General features: G+C 56.4%; 2 protein-coding genes across 2 annotated transcripts; one reads left to right on the forward strand and one right to left on the reverse strand.

Moving 5' to 3' along the window:
- Window positions 1–165: 165 nt before the first annotated feature.
- On the reverse strand, window positions 166–10,187 carry ZGPAT (zinc finger CCCH-type and G-patch domain containing). Its single transcript, XM_052650686.1, has 7 exons — window positions 9,295–10,187; window positions 9,001–9,201; window positions 2,237–2,370; window positions 1,863–2,018; window positions 1,191–1,310; window positions 696–1,101; window positions 166–567 (listed from the first exon to the last, which is right to left on the reverse strand). The coding sequence occupies exons 1-7, from the start codon at window positions 9,669–9,671 to the stop codon at window positions 429–431; spliced, it is 1,533 nt and encodes a 510-aa protein (XP_052506646.1). The 5' UTR covers window positions 9,672–10,187; the 3' UTR covers window positions 166–428.
- A 237-nt stretch (window positions 10,188–10,424) lies between these two features.
- Window positions 10,425–16,948, forward strand: ARFRP1 (ADP ribosylation factor related protein 1). The gene is made up of 7 exons (XM_052650646.1): window positions 10,425–10,967; window positions 11,211–11,298; window positions 11,499–11,581; window positions 14,776–14,857; window positions 15,072–15,142; window positions 15,746–15,846; window positions 15,915–16,948. Exons 1-7 carry the CDS (start codon window positions 10,875–10,877, stop codon window positions 16,000–16,002), a joined length of 606 nt encoding a protein of 201 aa, XP_052506606.1. The 5' UTR covers window positions 10,425–10,874; the 3' UTR covers window positions 16,003–16,948.
- Window positions 16,949–17,215: the final 267 nt, after the last annotated feature.

The raw sequence follows: 17,215 nt of genomic DNA on the forward strand, positions 1-17,215 counted from the left end.
CTGTGAGCCACATCTGGGAGAGCAGCAAGGAGGCTCCTGGCTCTGGGTTTGGGCAGGGGCAGCAGGCTCACTCAGGACCCCTCCAGCCCAGCCCTGTGACCTGGCGCAAAGACCCCGACTCCCCAAGGACCCCACAGCCAGTCAAGCCTCCAATGAAATCAGACACTATGACAAAGTCACTTTAATGTCTTTGCTCACAAGACGCCCCAGGACACTGGCAGGTGGACTCAGTGGGCAGGGAAGCATCAGGAAGGGGCCCCTGCAGCCTGTTTCTGCTCAGCAGTGTCCACGTGCCGGAGGCCAGCAAGAAGGCCCTTTGTGGAGTGTAGCCACAGAGCAGGCTGGCCCTTCTGGTGGCATCCCCGCTGTCTGCCCGAGGGCAGCAGGAGCCGAGGCTCCTCAGTTCCATCCACAACACGTGCAGGGCTCTAGAACTCAGTCATCTTCTTGTGAGTGTCGGCCTTCCTCTGTTCCCGCTGCAAGCCTGCCTCCTGGGCCCGGAGCTGCCCCAGCTGCCGCTGGGCTCCTGCCAGCTTCTCCTGCAGCTGGGCCGTTGTCACACTGTGCCTGGAGAGGGGCCCACATTCAGCACTGCCGTCCACCTCCAGCCCCTCCTCAGACCTGGCCCGCCGCCCCCAAACTCTCTCAGGGGAAGCTGGGCAGGGGTGAGGTGCCTGGGGCAGGGCCACACATACCGGCCAGCGTTGCGGGCAAGGGCCTCCTGGATGCCCCGGATGGCTCGCTGGGTCTGCTCAATCTTCTCCTCGGTCTGGAGGAGCCTCAGGCTCAGGGCCCGTTTGGTACTCCTGCTGGCATGGTATACCTCCTTGCCACTCCTCCCGGGGGGCGCCACCCCCACCTCTGGGGCCCCTGGAGCCCCGCCTTTCAGCTTCTCATTCAGGAAGTCGAACACATTGCGAGGAGGTGGGCGGCCCCCAGGTCCACTCCCTCTGCTCCGGCACTTTGGGGGCTTGCTGACACCAGCCTGGCCAGCCCGGGTTCTCTTCTGCAGGATTTCTGCACACTGGTCTAGTGACTTCCCACGTGGCAGCACCACAGCATGGACGGGCTCCACCCGGCCGTCTGCACGACGGCCCAGACCTAGGGGAACACCAGGCTGGCACTGCCACTGGACCCCTGGGCCATGATGTGGAGTCCCTCCTGTCCCCAGGCAGCACAAGTGCACTCACCCTTGCCAAACTCATAGCCCATCTTGGCGAGGAGTCTGGAGCCAATGCCCCGCGTGTGCACCTCCCAGCCGGCAAAAGCGGAGCTGCAGGTCCCGGGGTTGGCAGCACCAGGTTCCACCACTGCAGGTATCAGAGGGCAGTGGCTTAACCCAGCTAGATGCAGAGGATCCTGGGCTCCAGCCAAGGCTAACCCAAGAGCTCAGCTCTGCACAGCTCTGCACAACCAGCCCCCAGCATCCCCAGAACCCTGCCCAGGGCATGTGGCACAAGCAGAAGGCAGAGCCTAGCCGTTTCCACGACCTGGTCACAGGATGGCCCCCTTCCACGCTCCCTGTTCCCTTGTGGAGAGCAGTCCTCCCCTCCATCAGTATGGACAATGCGGCTAACAGACCCCATGTGGGCACCCCCACCCCTGGGGGGAGGCCAGACACTGACAGCTGATCCTTCATCCAGCCAACAGGTCCCCGTGCCCTGCAGGAAGCTGTCCCTTCCTATGCATCCCATCCCCTCCCCTCCCGCGGCTTGCGTGGGACTATGGTTTCTGCGTCTGTGGGTCTCTGGACGTGCCCCAGGTCCATCACACACCCTCGTCTCCCCGGGAGTGTGTCCTTGTACTGACCACAGTGTGGGCCCTGCCAGCCGGGAGCCTCTTGGGGGTGGCAGCAGCCATACCTCGAGCATAGCTGGGGTCATCTGCATCGCTGCCGTCTGAGTCAGAGGACCCTGCAGGATCTGTGCGCAGTGGGGGCAGGATGCTGTCCCCTTCTACCACAGCCTCTTTCAACAGCAGAGAGTCAAACTTGACTGTGTAGTAGCCGCTGTCTACATCTGGAGGGGCACAGAGGCAGCAGGGCAGCACACGGAAGTAGCCGCTCTGGAAGGTGGGAGCAGGGTGGGGCCAAAACCAAGGGGGCCTTGCTCTTCTCATGTGTGGGGTGGGACTGCAACACCCACCCAGAGGAGGAGTCACGTAGGACTAACACATGTGACACATGAAGAGGGCTTCCTGGGAAGGGCCTGTCAGGGAGGCCCCGGGGCAGCCTCACCAGTGATCCGTGCTGGGTACCACAGACCATCCTGCCGCTTGGCCAGACACGCAGAGCCAGCCTGCAGGGAGCTCAGGTCCGGGTCCTGGAAGGGGCGCAGCTCGTCCACTGAGACTACCTGCCCGTGCGAGAACCTGCAGAGAGGGCCGCATAACTCAGGTATGGCCACCAGGGTCCCACAAGCCCAGATAATCCAGTCTACCTGCCTGGACACCGTCCAATGGAGAGATGAGTGGAGAGGGACACACAGGTCCACACAGACATCCACAGACACGCATATAATACACAATTATGCACATCTACACTGAACACATGTATACACATGCAACATCCACACACACACACCCACACATATACACTCAACATGTATACACACACACCACACCCACACACACATGTACACACACCTACACACATATACACTGAACACATGTATTCACATGCAATATACTCATGCACATATGTAAACACACCCAGATGTATACACTGAACATGTGTATAAATATGTATGCACACCCATACCTATACATGCATACATATATACACAGGCACACATATAAGTGCACTCATGCACACATGTATGTACACACATGCATGGACACAGAGGCACATACATTCACACATGCACCACACACAGGCATACACACACTGACTACACACAAGCACACAAATACGTGTATGCACATGTGTGTACACATGCACATGTATGGACACACACACTGTGCTTGTGCTCTCTCAGATGGACCTGGGTGCCCCAAGGACTAGAGGCTTCTGGTTACTCTCCAGCCTCCTGGGCTAGAGTCATGCACACACAGGCACACATGTGGCTGGGAGACACACTTCTGATAACAGTTCCCTGGCACCTCTCCGCTGGACACAACAGGTCATCAAGACAGGGGGTCTGCTTGCGTCACTCACAGGACTGAGGCCTCCCCAGCCAACTAGGAGGACCTGGTTGTAATGGTGCTGCCTTGTCTTTGTCACTGAAACAGTGACACCAAAACGAAAACCAGGAGAGAGGAGGTGGGACAGGAAGTGTGGGAACAGAGGGCTGCAACTTTGAACTTGGCCAAATAAAGACATGAAGCCACCAGGCACACATCTCTTGCAGTGCCCCCATTTCAGGGAGGAAGCGTTCTAACCCACAAAAGCAAGCAAAGATAGGCCCTGGCTCCGACACACAACCAGCCTCGCGTGAAGAGACTGTGGAGAGAAAGGAGAGGCGAGAAGGCATTTCAGTCACCTTCCTGGGTGGAGTTCTGGGAGGTTCCTTCTCACCCCTGCCCGTCCTCGGGCACCCAGGGTACTGCCACTGACCAGTGGCACCAGCAGATGCAAGACCAGTCCATGTGTCTTTTGGCGGGCATGGTGGTTGAAAAGTCCTGTTCAACCGAGGAAAGAGACCCAGACCCAAGGGGAATTTGGCCAAACTCCTCAACACACCCAGACACCACCAATAAACCTCCCTGCAAGAATCTTCAGTACTCTTAGAAGCCTTAAATTTGGTTGTCCTCCTTAAGCCAGCAAGTGCGTCTATGAAATGACCCTAGAAAAGTATGGTGGACTTTGCATATGGTGGACATATGCAAAGATTGAGCCAGAAGGGTATGAACCAAACATGTAAGACTCAGAAATAACGGAAGTTCCCAATTGTGGGAGTAGTTAACCGCATGTGCATGAAATCAACGTCAACTAAGAGCACAGGCAGCCTGACCAATGGAATGAAGGGGACCCAGGAAAAGCCTCTCACAGGACAAAATCCATGCAGGACAGAGGTGTTACTAAAGAGGCAGGAAAAGACAGACTACAATTTTCATAAGGAAAAAATTTTAAATGTTTCCCAAACTCAAACCCCCCGCAACACCCCTACTTAATCATCTACCTCACAACATTTATGAATAGTGCTTATGATTTATGAGTAATTATAATTATTTGTGAATAATTATAATTATTTATGAATAACACCATCTAGAATAATAAGTAAACACATGAACGAGAAAACAAGCATTTAGAATAAGTACACATCATAACTGTGGTTTATCCCAGGAATGCAAGGGTGGTTCAACAGGTGAAAGCCATTCAATGAAACGGCACATCAACAGAACACAAGCATATCAACTGATACAGAAAAGACACCTGGAAAAAACCCAACGACCTCGCTTGTTAAAAACACTCAACCTGATAAACAGCATCTACGGAAAATCCACAGTTCAGATCACACTCAAGGAGGGGAGGAGGGGTACTTTCCCCTAAGATCAGGAACCAGACAGGAAGTGCTCCTGCCACTTGCATTCAGTACTGTGCTGGAAGTTCTAGGCGGGGCAGTTAAACAAGAGAAAGAAATAAAAGCCAGCCGAATTGGAAGAGAATAGGCAAAAGTATCTGTTTGTCAATGACGTAACTGTATATACGTGCTGTGCTCAGTCGTGTCTGATTCTTTGTGCCCCCAAGCACTGCAGACTGCCATGCTCCTCTGTCTATGGCATTTCCCAGGCAAGAATACTGGAGTGGGTTACCATTTCCTCCTCAAGGGGATCTTCCCAATGCAGAGATCGAACTCGCATCTCCTGTGGCTCCTGCATTGGCAAGTAGATTCTATACCACTGAGCCGCCTGGGAAGCCCCAGGAAATTGGATACCCACATGCAAACGAATGAAGTTGGATACTTACATCATACCATTAGAGCAGGTAATTTACAAGGGAAAAAAGAACTTTTTAACAATATTTTATGTCAAAATTGAGTAAGTTATATCAAATATTCAAGGAAAGCAACATGAACCAAGAATCATATACATGTTCATCAAAACTGCTGAATTGTGTCTTCATGAAAGACACAACCAGAGCCTAACAGACATGCTGCTGCTAAGTCGCTTCAGTTGTGTCCGACTCTGTGTGACCCCACAGACGGCAGCCCACCAGGCTCCCCCATCCCTGGGATTCTCCAGGCAAGAACACTAGAGTGGATTGCCATTTCCTTCTCCAATGCATGAAAGTGAAAAGTGAAAGTGAAGTCACTCAGTCGTGTCCAACTCTTAGCGACTCCATGGACTGCAGCCCACCAGGCTCCTCCATCCATGGGATTTTACAGGGAAGAGCACTGGAGTGGGGTGCCATTGCCTTCTCTGAACAGACATGCTAGGTCTCTACATATGTTATTCCTGTGAGCCCTTCCTAAAGAACCTACCAGAAAATGAGTCTCAGACAACCAACACGACTAAGAAGACCCTGACAGACGGGCAGATGGGAGCAGGAGACGCTAAGTTCCTTCCAGAACTAGCGCTGAGAGTGAAGGGAGACAATGGGCTGCGACAGCCATGAGAGCCAGCTGTGCAGGTCTAGTGCAGTCAGATGGCAGGGAGAGTGGGAGGTGCGCGTCAGAACACTAAACAGTCTTCAGTCGTCATGACTAAAGAATGAATGCTGTTCTGAGAGCGTCCTGTGTATGCAGAATGGGATAAAACAAGTTAATTACGGGATGTTGGTCCTTGAAGACCAGAATCCTGAGGGAGAGAAGGATATACAGATGCAATCCAGAAAAGATTAAGAAATCAGTATGAACTCACTAGGCACTCGTCCTTGAACATACAGATGCACTAACACAGACATCAGCGTGTGTCCACCTGCACTTCTAGCTCTGTCTGCTGAAGAGACCTAGCATTGAGCCCCCCTGCAGCAAAGTGCATCCCAGGGCCTCCCTGTGAGCCTTGAAAATAGCTTTTGCCACTAAAAGAAACCAGGGTCTCTCAGAGACTTGGCTGCTTTCAGGTCTGTGGCAGGAAGAGCACAGGTGAGGGTGGGGAATCCTGATTTCCGGGACCGTGTCAAGAGGGCGAGGAGCCAACATGAAAAGGCTCCACCTGGCAAGGGTGGGACAGCTTGAGTTTCAGTAAAAATCAGCATTTCAGTGGACTGAAATTCATCAAATGCATTTAAGTCCATCACTCCACAAGGATATTAAATATTTTTAAAAATGAATTTATCACCTCAGGATCAAAGAGAACCAATTTGTTATCTTGGAAACCAAGCAAACGAAAGAGAAACATCAGGCATTATCCTGCCTTTTCTATACAATCTGTCCTACTACCTAGCCGGCTTCTACAGGAGGAGAGGTGACTCTGAAACACCCTAGCTGGTAGATGAGCTGGTGGAGCTGAAAGCTCCTTGTTGCAGCACGCACCACACCAGCAGATCCAGGCACTGAGCACCACGTGCTGCGAGAGGCAGCAGAGCACTGAGCTGTGCCCAGGCGGGGCCCTGAGAGTGAGCAGGTCCCAGGATCCAGCTGCCAGCCTTCTGGTCACTGCAAGAACGTACTGGGCTGCACCAGGGCGGTGGGTGATGGTCAGCGTTAGAGGGTCTGCCCCTTCAACAGTGAAACTGGGAGGCCAGGAAAGGCAGGGGTGGGGGTACACAGTCAGATTCAGACAGCAGCCTTTAGACGTGAGCAAGATTAAACTGCAACATTTATACCTTAGCCATATCTGAGTGATATGCCACAAGGAACACAAGGAGGCGATTATCATAAAGGTCGGGGTGGTGATTCTTTTTGGAAGAGGGAGAAGGCTGTGTTTGGGCTGAGGCACAGAGGACCCCAGAGTAACCGGCAGCTTTGTAGTTTTCAGCTGAGTACTCCAGTGTTACAGTGATCCCTTGTGCTGTCTTTACTTTCTGGATTTGACCTTTTCACAAGATAAAAATTTTAAGTCCACTGTGTCCTTATTCCATGTTAGGTACTGTTTTTTTATGCATATTAATGCATTCCAGCCTCTCAACAACTGCAAAAGACATGCTCCTCTCCTTTTTATGGATAAGGATACTGAAACACAGAGCGATAAAGTTAGAACAACATATGAAAAAATGTGCAATCTTCCTAATAATCGAGGAAATACAAGTTCAATCAAGACCACCTCTTCACTTCAGTGGGTACGAATCCCCAAGTTAGAGAACGTGACCAAGAGTGACTAGGGTGACCACGACAGAGCAGACCAGGGGCTTAGAAGCAGACAGCGCGCAAGGAAAGAAAATGCTCACGCCATCCACACTGGGGACATTCCCAACAGAGACAAAAGATGTGTACTAGGATTTTCAGTGTGTTCTTTTTAGTAAATAAAAACTGGGAAACACCAGGAGACAAAATAAAATATGGCATATGAATGAGGAAAAATAATAGCAGTTAAAATGCACAAAACAGTCCTATAAATATCAATGTAAACTTCTCTCCCAGACACGCTCAGTGAGAAGAGCAAGCTGCAAAACAAAGCAGGCTGTACAACATAGTTTAATTAGAAAATAAAGCCCAAGAATATTCTGTTCACAGACACACGTGCCTGTAAAGGATTCACACGCTAGAGAGATGCTCATCATAGTTGTGGCAAGCCTCCCAGGAGGGGAGGATAGAAAGGCAGGTCCCAGGGTGCTTCAACACTACTTTATCTTTACAATAAAATTTTAAATAAGTAAATTTTAAACTAAAAATCCAAAGTAAAAGCAACAAAATAACTGTTACACCTGGGTGGTGGTGGGGTGGGTGGGCTGCATGGGTCAGGCCTGAAGCCCACAGCAGGCAGCAGCATTTCAGAGCCGGACTGCCCCTCGGGGGTCCAGCAACCACAGCAGCTGTAGGGCCTACCTGGCAGGCTTGAGTGAATACACGTGAAACCCCTGGAACAGTGCTGCCCAGAGGAAGCAGCACATGAATACGTCAGTTCTCATCCCCACATGGGACGTCGCACAGGGACGGGGAGGAACCCTCCAGAGGGACCATGGCAGGAAGGATGGAGGGCTCCCTGCTCTGCTCCTTAACTCTCTGCTGGGGGACAAGGCAGCACACACCCTGTGGAAGCTCAAGGAGGCTTATGATTGATTCATGCACTTTCCTGTATGTACACTACACTTTTCACAAAACTCATGAGGAAAAACGAAAAAAAGGGGAACTGCACCAAATAAGACTCTGGGCCCAGCAAAAATCTGTAAAGAAATAAGATAACCAAACAACTGAAGATATTGAATAGTTACCCTGGACTACTGATTAAAGAAGAAAATCATCTACTAGAAATCTCAGGAAATATTCCTTGGAAAGGAAAAAGAAGCAAAATTAAACATAATGTACACAAGGAAAACACAACATCATTACATTTGTGATTAAATACGAACAAGGTCTTGCTGTTAAGTTGGTGAGGTGTGAGAGCGACACGGAGGTAATTTTTAACTTAACATCCTTGTCACTTAGGTTAAGCCGGCATCCTGAAGTACTTACAGGCAAAATGCCCAGTAAGTCCTACAACCTGCTTTAAAATACTCCAGGGGCGGGAACAGAGAATACAAGAGCAGCAAAACACTGCCCTACCATGACAGTGTGAGCAGTCTCTACGCTACTCTCCCTAGTTACCTGGGTGTTTGACCACTTCTCTAATAAAATATCTAAAATATAAGTAAATTTTAGAAGTTTCACTTTGAAGCATAGGACAGGTCACGGTGAGGCGGCGGCGGTGGGGGGGGGGCTCCATTCTTTTCAACATAAACCCTTCTGTACTCCTGACATACCTGGGGAAAAGTCAAGAAGACCCCTAATGAAGGATACTGCTAGAAGAACCCCCTGCCCCTATAAAGTTCTCTTCTTCTCAGCATTTCGCTCGGCCAAGAAAAACAAAACTGCAAAGGTTCTGTCCGCAAGTCCCCGCGCCCCCACCCCCACCCCACCCCCACCCCCCACCCCCCCCCCCCCCCCCCCCCCCGGCTAGGGGCCTAGAGAACTCAAGCCTTACCTGCAGTTTTCCTGGAAGCGGCACTTCCCCTCCAGGAAGAACGGGCAGGGCTTCAGGGACTTGTGAGTGGGGTAGAGATAGAGCACGCGCACGCCCGGGGAGCCGTCGTCCGCCTCCTCGGTGCCCACTACCATGGCATTGTGATACTCCAGGGTGCCCCAGGCACTGTAGTAGGGGGCGTTCACCTTTCTCCCACTCAGTGCTGCCCCGCCCTCCTCGTCCTCCCCGTCGCCCTCCTCGTCCTCCCCGTCGCCCTCCTCGTCCTCCCCGTCGCCCTCCTCGTCCTCCCTGTCGTCCTCCTCGTCCTCCCCGTCGTCCTCCTCCTGCCCAGGCTCCGTGGGTCCTGGCCCAGTCTCTCTAGAAGGAACAGTCTCCAGTTCTGCCCCGGGGGCTACTGGCACCTCCGCCGTCTCCACGATGGCATTTTGGAAAGCCAAAGGCTCAGCATCCTCCTGGACTGGGCGCTCTCCATCCAGCGCCGCCAGCAGCTTGCTCTTCCTGACCGATACCAGGCTGGCCTCAGTGAGCTCGATCAGCTCCTTCAGGTCCCCCTGCAGCTGGCGCAGGTCGGCCAGCTCCGAGGGATCCAGGCCAGCGCCCAGGGCCAGCTCCACCTGCTGCAGCTGCGCGTCGTAGGTCCGGAGGGCGGTCTGCAGGCTCTCCTCGTCCATCCTGGCGGGAGGGGCCGATTTCCCGCGCCTGCGGGGCTGGGTCCCTGGGTCCTCAGAGGGGAGGCGTGGGAGCCAGAGCTGCGGAGAAGAGAAGCCAGATGAGTCTGGGACAGACGGCCCCCGCAACGCCGGCACTAAGCGTTGGCCGACTGCAACCTTCGGTGGTCAGCCTGCGGAACCGTGAACAGCAGTCTCTTCGTTTGGACGTGGAGATATTTCAAGCTCCGAGAGGAGGAGCCAAAGCTGGCCCTTGGCCACTAGCCCCAACGGCCTCGATTCCCTTCCCGGGAGCTGCCTTCAAGCTCTTCCGGGGTCTATGCGTCCAAGTCTTGTGTCCCCCGCCGGGCCCACCTCTGCGGCCTCGCGCCGCCCGTCTCCGCTCGGCCAGCAACCTCGGGCCAAGGCCCCGTTGCCCAGACCCCCTCGCCCCGGCCAGGCCCTCCTCCGCGCGGTTTCCCGGCCGCCGCCACAGACGGCCAGCCGGCCTCACCGGCCAAAGCCGTCCGGCGCCCGACTTCCGCCCTTGCAGCCCACAGGCGCTTCCGCCCGAGCGCCTGCGGCGGCGGAAGTGTCTGGCGCGGGGGCTGCCGGGAAGGCCCCGCCCCCTTCTCGGCCGACCAGCGCCCGTCCCGTCAGGCGCCGCGCGGGTTTAGCGCCGGGTCGGTGGGTCAGGCGCGAGGCGGTTCCCCTCCTCTGCGGCTCGGCGGTCCGGCCGGACGGTCGCAGGTACATCGAGGCGGGTGGGCGGAGCTGGGCCCAGGCTCGGCGACCGGTCCGCAGTCTGTCCGCGCCGCCCGCCCGCCTCACGACTGCTCTGGGCAGTCACCAGCCCTCAGACGCCCCGCCTCTGAGAGGCGTTCGCGGCGGGCCGCGAGCGAAGCGGGCGTTGGTTAAGGAGACCCGAGGGGAGCAAAGCCTGAAGGGAGCCCGGGCGGGGGAGCAGCGAGAAGCGGGGCGGGGCAGGCTGCCCTCAGCCTGCGAACAGAGCGCCCTGGCCGGGCCGGAGAGGGCGTGTGGGCACCTGGAGCGCCGGGGCGATTCTGTAGCAGTTGCGGAGGCGAAGGCGGGCGGAGGGGAAGGGAGGGGAGGCAGAGCCAGGAGGGCCCTGGGCTCCAGCTGTGAGCGGCCGTGCGGCCAGCGGGACCCTCTGTTCACGGTGTGGGCCGTTCTCGTCCGTGACCGATCTCGGGTGCCCAGGGCAGGATGTACACGCTGCTGTCGGGCCTATACAAGTACATGTTCCAGAAGGACGAGTACTGCGTCCTGATCCTGGGTCTGGACAACGCCGGGAAGACGGTGAGTGTGGCTCCGTGTCGGCGCCATCCCCCACCACCACGGTCCTTTCGGTGTTTTTTTTAGCTGCGTGTTCTCCACCCCGGCAGGCTCTGAACCCTGCTTAAGGTCATAAGATAGTTACCACCAGCCGCTTTAAAAGGCAAACGTTGTTCTCTTTTGCCTTGTTGTAAAGGAATAAGCCCCAGGAGGGGTGTTTGAAAACTATTGCAATTCTATCTCACGCCTCTTTCTCTCTGCCCTTAGACCTTCTTGGAGCAGTCAAAGACCCGATTCAACAAGAACTACAAGGGGATGAGTCTGTCCAAAATCACTACCACCGTGGGCCTAAACAGTAAGGGTCCTTTGGGCGTGTGGGTTGGGGGCAGAACGCTGAGGATGCTGCAGTGTGCAAAGGCCACAGGTGAGGCCTCTGTTCCGGCTACCGTTGGTTCCAGCATCGTGCAGCGCAGGTTCAGCCTGCTTCTCCCAGGAGAGCTGGGAGCTGGTGGGTCAGGGGTCAAAACTGCAGCCACACCTGTCTCTTCTCTGCAGTCGGCACTGTGGACGTGGGAAAGGCCCGCCTGATGTTCTGGGACTTGGGGGGGCAGGAGGAGCTGCAGTCTCTGTGGGACAAGGTAAGATGGGTGGGTGCCACGTTGGCTCCCTGGCACCACCTCTATCTGGGTGGTACCTTAGTCTCATCCTTCCTTTTCTCAGAGGTGAAGTCGCTCAGTCGTGTCCGACTCTTTGCGACCCCATGGACTGTAGCCTACCAGGCTCCTCCCTCCATGAGATTCTCCAGGCAAGAGTACTGGAGTGGGTTGCCATTGCCTTCTCCAGGGGATCTTCCCAACCCAGGGATCGAACCCGGGTCTCCCGCATTCCAGGTGGATGCTTTAACCCCTAAGCCACCAGGGAAGCCTAGGATTCTTCTTTCCTTACTCTTGGCAGCTTCTGTGACCCGTTTGGTTCCTGAGGCTCACTCCCATCCCAGTTCCTCAGTCACACCCCCAAGAGCAGGGACACACTGGTTCCTTTAGGTTTAGAGATTTTGTTGCTAATCAGCACAAGATGAGACAAAGGATGCCTGAGGAGCAGGGAAGACACAGTGCTTCTTTGGCTCTCAGTTTCAGCCCCGGGGCCTGAGTCTCCCCCATGGGGTCCCTCCTACTGAGGGGAGGATGTCCTCTAAGGCTCACAGTAGCTGTCTCTTCTTTTGACCTTTTGAAGCATTTCTGAGACCTCAGAATCATAGTCTTTCACTCAGCCTCTGCCAGGCACAGGGTCCAGCAGAGAGCAGGGTGGAATGAGCCTCTTCCCCTCCCCCACCCAGTGGATGCCGGAGGCACAGACAGGCTCACCCAGCTCTAGGGGCACAGATCACCCCAGTACTTGCTGATGTCTAATGCCCTAGTTTTGGTTTCTGGCTTGACCCCAGCAGGAGGTCTTTGGTCATTTTCCCCTCCTCCCCAAAGTGTCCTCCCTGTCCTGATCTCCAGCCAAGAAGACCCTGTCCATTCCATGGCCAGAAGGTCATTGACAGGCTCTCTGTGACCATTTAAGTTGGACCAAGCCAGGGGCTGTTTGTTCAAACCTCAGATCCACACGGGGATCTGACATTCTTTACAGGCCAGAGTCTCAGAGTAGCAGGGGCAGTGTGTGTCAGAGTTTAGCAGCTGGCAAGTGTTGTGGGGGATGAAGATCTGGTCAGGGGCAGGGTCATCTTGGGCGCTGCCCCATGTCAGGCCGAGCTGGCTGGGATCCCATCCCCTTGGCAGGTCACCATGGCGGGCAGCTATGACATGCTCGGGTAGCTCTGGTGGGTCAGAGTGGGTCCTGCAGGAGCTGACAAGGGGCCCTGTGCTGGACGCACTGCCCACCATGGCAGCCAGGACATAGCCAGTGAAGGTGCTCTGCTGCCCTTGCGCCTCTGGCTGGGGTCTGGCTCCTCCTGAGGGCAAGCCAGCTTGGTGGTTGGTGGTCGCCCCCAGCTTCCACTTCTGGTCATGCCATGGCCTTGCCACTGCCTCCTCACGAGGACTGAGCCTGCCGTCTCGGCAGGATGGGCCCTGGGTTTCTCACATGCTCCCCGACTCTTGAGACGGAGTGGGTGCCCTACCTCCTGCTGATGGCATCAGATGCCCCTGCCAGGCCAGGGCTTTGCTGGCCTCTGGTGACTGGGTTGCACAGGGGTGCCATGTCCCCAGCCGTGTGAGTCACCAGGAGGGGTGTAAAGTGGGCCTCCTGCTCTCCCCTTGTTCTGAGACTATGTCCCGGGGCCTGTCCTTGCCCCCTTGTAGTCCGACAGCATCTGGTGGACCTTCACTCCCACCTTTACGGCCTTACCTCCACCCAGCACCTCTGCTCGTTCCGTGAGCTGGTACCAGCTGGTGCACGTGCCAGCTGCAGACCATGGCTGTGGGCCCAGTGGACCCTCTGGCACCCTGCCACAGGGAGGGCTTGTGGCCTCTGTCTCTCCAGGCCACACCTGAGAGCCTCCAGAGTGTGGGCATTGGTGGCAGCTGTGCTCAGGATCTGGGTCTAGTGGGCACCATAGGTTCACAGCTACCGCTGCTTCCTGGTCATCCCCCGCTGGTGGACCCAGCCCTCATCTGCCAGGGCCCAGTCACACACCAGTTGAAGTTCTCTGCCACCACAGGGGTCCGGAGCCCAAGTAGTGATTCCCTTACTGACTTGCTGCAAACCCCACAGTGGCCCTGTCTGCCTAGGAGGCCTGCACTGTTGGGCTGCAGCTCCTGGGTCCCGTATCACCCAAGCACACCAGCCAGAGAGGCCTCAGGTTTGGGGTTCATGGTTGGTCTGTGGACCAGGAGGCCACCCATGTTGAGGGATGTGCGGGTGTTCCCAGTTCCTGAGTTCTTGCTGGGCAGGAGCTGGGGTGGAGACAAGGGGTAAGGATGTAGTCACCTGCTCCTGCGACATGGGTGTTTCTGTCCTTCTAACATCAGGACAGAAGGTGGATTCACCAGGCCTTGCTTCATGTGTCTGTTTCCCCAGGGATGCTGCTCTTCACTCCCCATAGCTTTCCCTGTACCCTGTGCTCTGGTGCTTGTGTGTGTGTAGGGAGGCTCTCTTGTGTGGCTGCTGCTGCAGGAACCCAGGGCTGGCTGGCCTGCTGGTGCCAGCCTGCTGTGAAGTCACTTCAGTCGTGTCCTACTCTGTGCGACCCCAGAGACAGGGCTCCCCCGTTCCTGGGATTCTCCAGGCAAGAACACTGGAGTGGGTTGCCATTTCCTTCTCCAATGCATGAAAGTGAAAAGTGAAAGTGAAGTTGCTCAGTCGTGTCTGACTCCTAGCGACCCCATGGACTGCAGCCTACCAGGCTCCTCCGCCCATGGGATTTTCCAGGCAAGAGTATTGGAGTGGGTTGCCATTGCCTTCCTACAGAGCTCCAAACTCCCTGGGATGGCTCTGTCATTGGCCGTGTTGTCCCATGTGGGGGTCAGAGCTGCCTTGAACGTGTAGGAGGCCTTCCCTGGCTCCCTATTGGTATACCTACTGCCTTGCTGTCTGCACTGGGTCCCCCTACCCAGGTGTACAGAGACCCGGAGCCCCATCCTTTGTCCTCTGGCCACTCTCCTCAGGCCAGGGGGTGTGGGTGGGTCTCAGCAGTGGATCCTGAAGTGGGGTTCAGAGCACAGCACCTGGGAAGTGGCTGAGGAAGGTGGCCACCCTGTCCCAGCAGGTCTGGGGTGTATCTGCACTCTGCCCCACCTCCAGGAAGCACCCTAGCAGGGTCTCCCAGCTAGGGGCTGCCCTGAGGTGGCTGAGTGCCCGAGGCTCAGCACCTGGTTTTCCTCCTGCCCAGTACTACGCAGAGTGTCATGGCGTCATCTATGTCATCGACTCCACAGACGAGGAGCGGCTGTCTGAGTCCAAACAGGCGTTTGGTGGGTACAGCCAGCTAGGCTGGGGATGCAGGGAGTAGAGTGGGAGGGTTCTGTCTGCAGAGTCCCCATTCCAGAGCTGGGCTGGGGGTTGGTTGGGCCACGCCGGGACAGGAGGGTGCCAGCCAAGTGCATCCATGTGGGGTCGGCAGGGATGTTGGGGACCTGTGTGGAGGCGGATGAAGGGCGCTCACTGCCGCCTCTCTGCCCGCCCCAGAGAAGATGGTCACAAGCGAGGCGCTGGACGGTGTCCCCATCCTGGTGCTGGCCAATAAGCAGGATGTTGAGGTGAGCCCCTAGGCCAAGTGGGCTCCTGCTCCCGCCAGATGGGGACCTCTCCCAGGGGAGGGCCACTGCCTTCCTCAGTTACCCTGAGTGTGGCTGCCCCAGGCGAACAGAGCACCCCCAGCCCCTAGTTACTTCCTGCTGTGCTGGCACCTCTGCACCAGAGGTAGCAGTCCCCCATTCCTCTGCAGCCAGGGGCCTCCTGCTGGGCAGACCCAGGTGAAGGTCTGGAAAGAGGGCAGAAGCACCTCAGGGTGGGAGTCATTGCTGACATCAACCTGTCTGCTGCCCTTGAGCACAGTAGCTGTGCTGGCCCCACTCCATGAACCACTGGTGAGAGGTGGCATCATGGCAGCCATTCGCATGGAGGGGGCCCTGAACAGACGGGTGGCATGTTCCTGTAGCATCTGGGTCGTGCTGCCAGGGTGTGTCTTCGTGAGGCTGCTAACCAGGCAGGTACCCTCCTGGACAGTAGCCAGGAGGCACCTCCTGGAAGGTGCCATGAAGCTTCCCACCTGCCCTCTACCCCCACAGCTCTGGAACTGCTCTGGGGGTAGAGGGTGGGCAGGGTGGCAGGCCTACCCCTTATGGCCTCACCTCCCCCAGACTTGCCTCTCCATCCCTGACATCAAGACTGCGTTCAGCGACTGTGCCTCCAAGATCGGCAGGCGGGACTGCCTGACCCAGGCCTGCTCGGCCCTCACAGGGTGAGTGGGGTTCACCCTGGGCATCGGGGGTCACAGCCAGCCCTGCCTCATGCCCATTGTCTCCACAGCAAGGGGGTGCGTGAGGGCATCGAGTGGATGGTGAAGTGCGTCGTGCGGAATGTGCACCGGCCGCCACGGCAACGGGACATCACGTAGGCACACCTGCCTTTGTGCCCACCTCTTGTCCTGAAGAGTTCCTGCCCGCTCCACACCACCAATCCTGGGGGCTGGGTCGGCTTTGCCTTTTGGTTGTCCCATTTGCTTTGTTTCTTCTCTAAGACAAATTTTTCTGTGTCCAGAAAAGCGGAGGCTTCTGCTAGGGGTGCTGGGGCCTTAGGGATGCCAGCTGACCGCCAGCAGAACTTATGGCCATAGCAGGCCTAGACCTGCCCGAGTCCCAGTCTGGGGCCCCCGCGGGCCACCTCTCCTTTCGGAGCTGCTGCCCCAGCAGGCCTGCCGGTTTGGCCCTGCATGGGGCCTTGATGGGGAGCTGCTTGGAAATAGGTGTTTCAGAGCTGTGGGGCCCTCCATAGTGCTCAAGGCTGCTCTGTGCGTTATGCCCATGGAGGCAGCTATGACTGTCCTTGGCCTCTGTCCCCTCTGATCTTGGACTCAGGTGGGGGGGTTGGTGTCACCTGAAGGAGACCTGGGCTTGTTGCTGTCCCTGTCGTGAGCAGCTTCAGGAGGAGGCAGGGAGACCTGCCTGGGAGGCTGTGAGCCCTACCCACTGATCCAGCCACCTTGTTTTGATCTCCAGGGAAAATGGGAAAGCTAGGTGGTTGTGCTGGGAGTGGGCATCTGTTCCCCCCCACCCCCAGCCTGCCTGCCACCCACCCAGAATAACCTAGAGATGAGCTTGGGGTGTGAGGAAGGCCAGCAGGGTCCCAAGGAGCCCAGGCTAGTAGTGTGCTGGGCCTGTGCTAGCTGGGGGTGAAGGCCGGGGTTGCTGTCAGGTCTGGGCCCTTTCCAGTCCTGTGTCCAGGAGCAGAGGCCCTCCAGGCAACGCTGGTCCTCAGGACCCTCCCACATGGCCCTTGTGGAAGCCGGTGACACCCCATGAGCCTAGCCATGGGCAAAATAAAGAGTCGGAGTGGCTCCCATCCATCATTCTCCAGAGGCCTGGTGGCTTTGTCTGAGGGTCAGGTTCCCCAGGCAGCTGGGGAGGAGATGCTGGGAAAACGATGAGTCAGGGCTGGGGGTGGGCGCCAGCTGCAGGTGAGGTGACTCATTGAGGGGGTGCTTTGATCCTGCCTCTCCCTGGGGCCCTTCCTGGAGGTCAGGCAGGAGCCTCCAGGGCTGGTGAGGGCTGCCGGGACTGGGAGTCCTAGGTTGATGAGTCAAGGCCTCATCTGAACCTGCCCCAGAACGG

Source organism: Budorcas taxicolor, chromosome 13 (assembly GCF_023091745.1).
Source record: "Budorcas taxicolor isolate Tak-1 chromosome 13, Takin1.1, whole genome shotgun sequence".
In the NCBI taxonomy this organism is placed as follows: Eukaryota; Metazoa; Chordata; class Mammalia; order Artiodactyla; family Bovidae; genus Budorcas; species Budorcas taxicolor.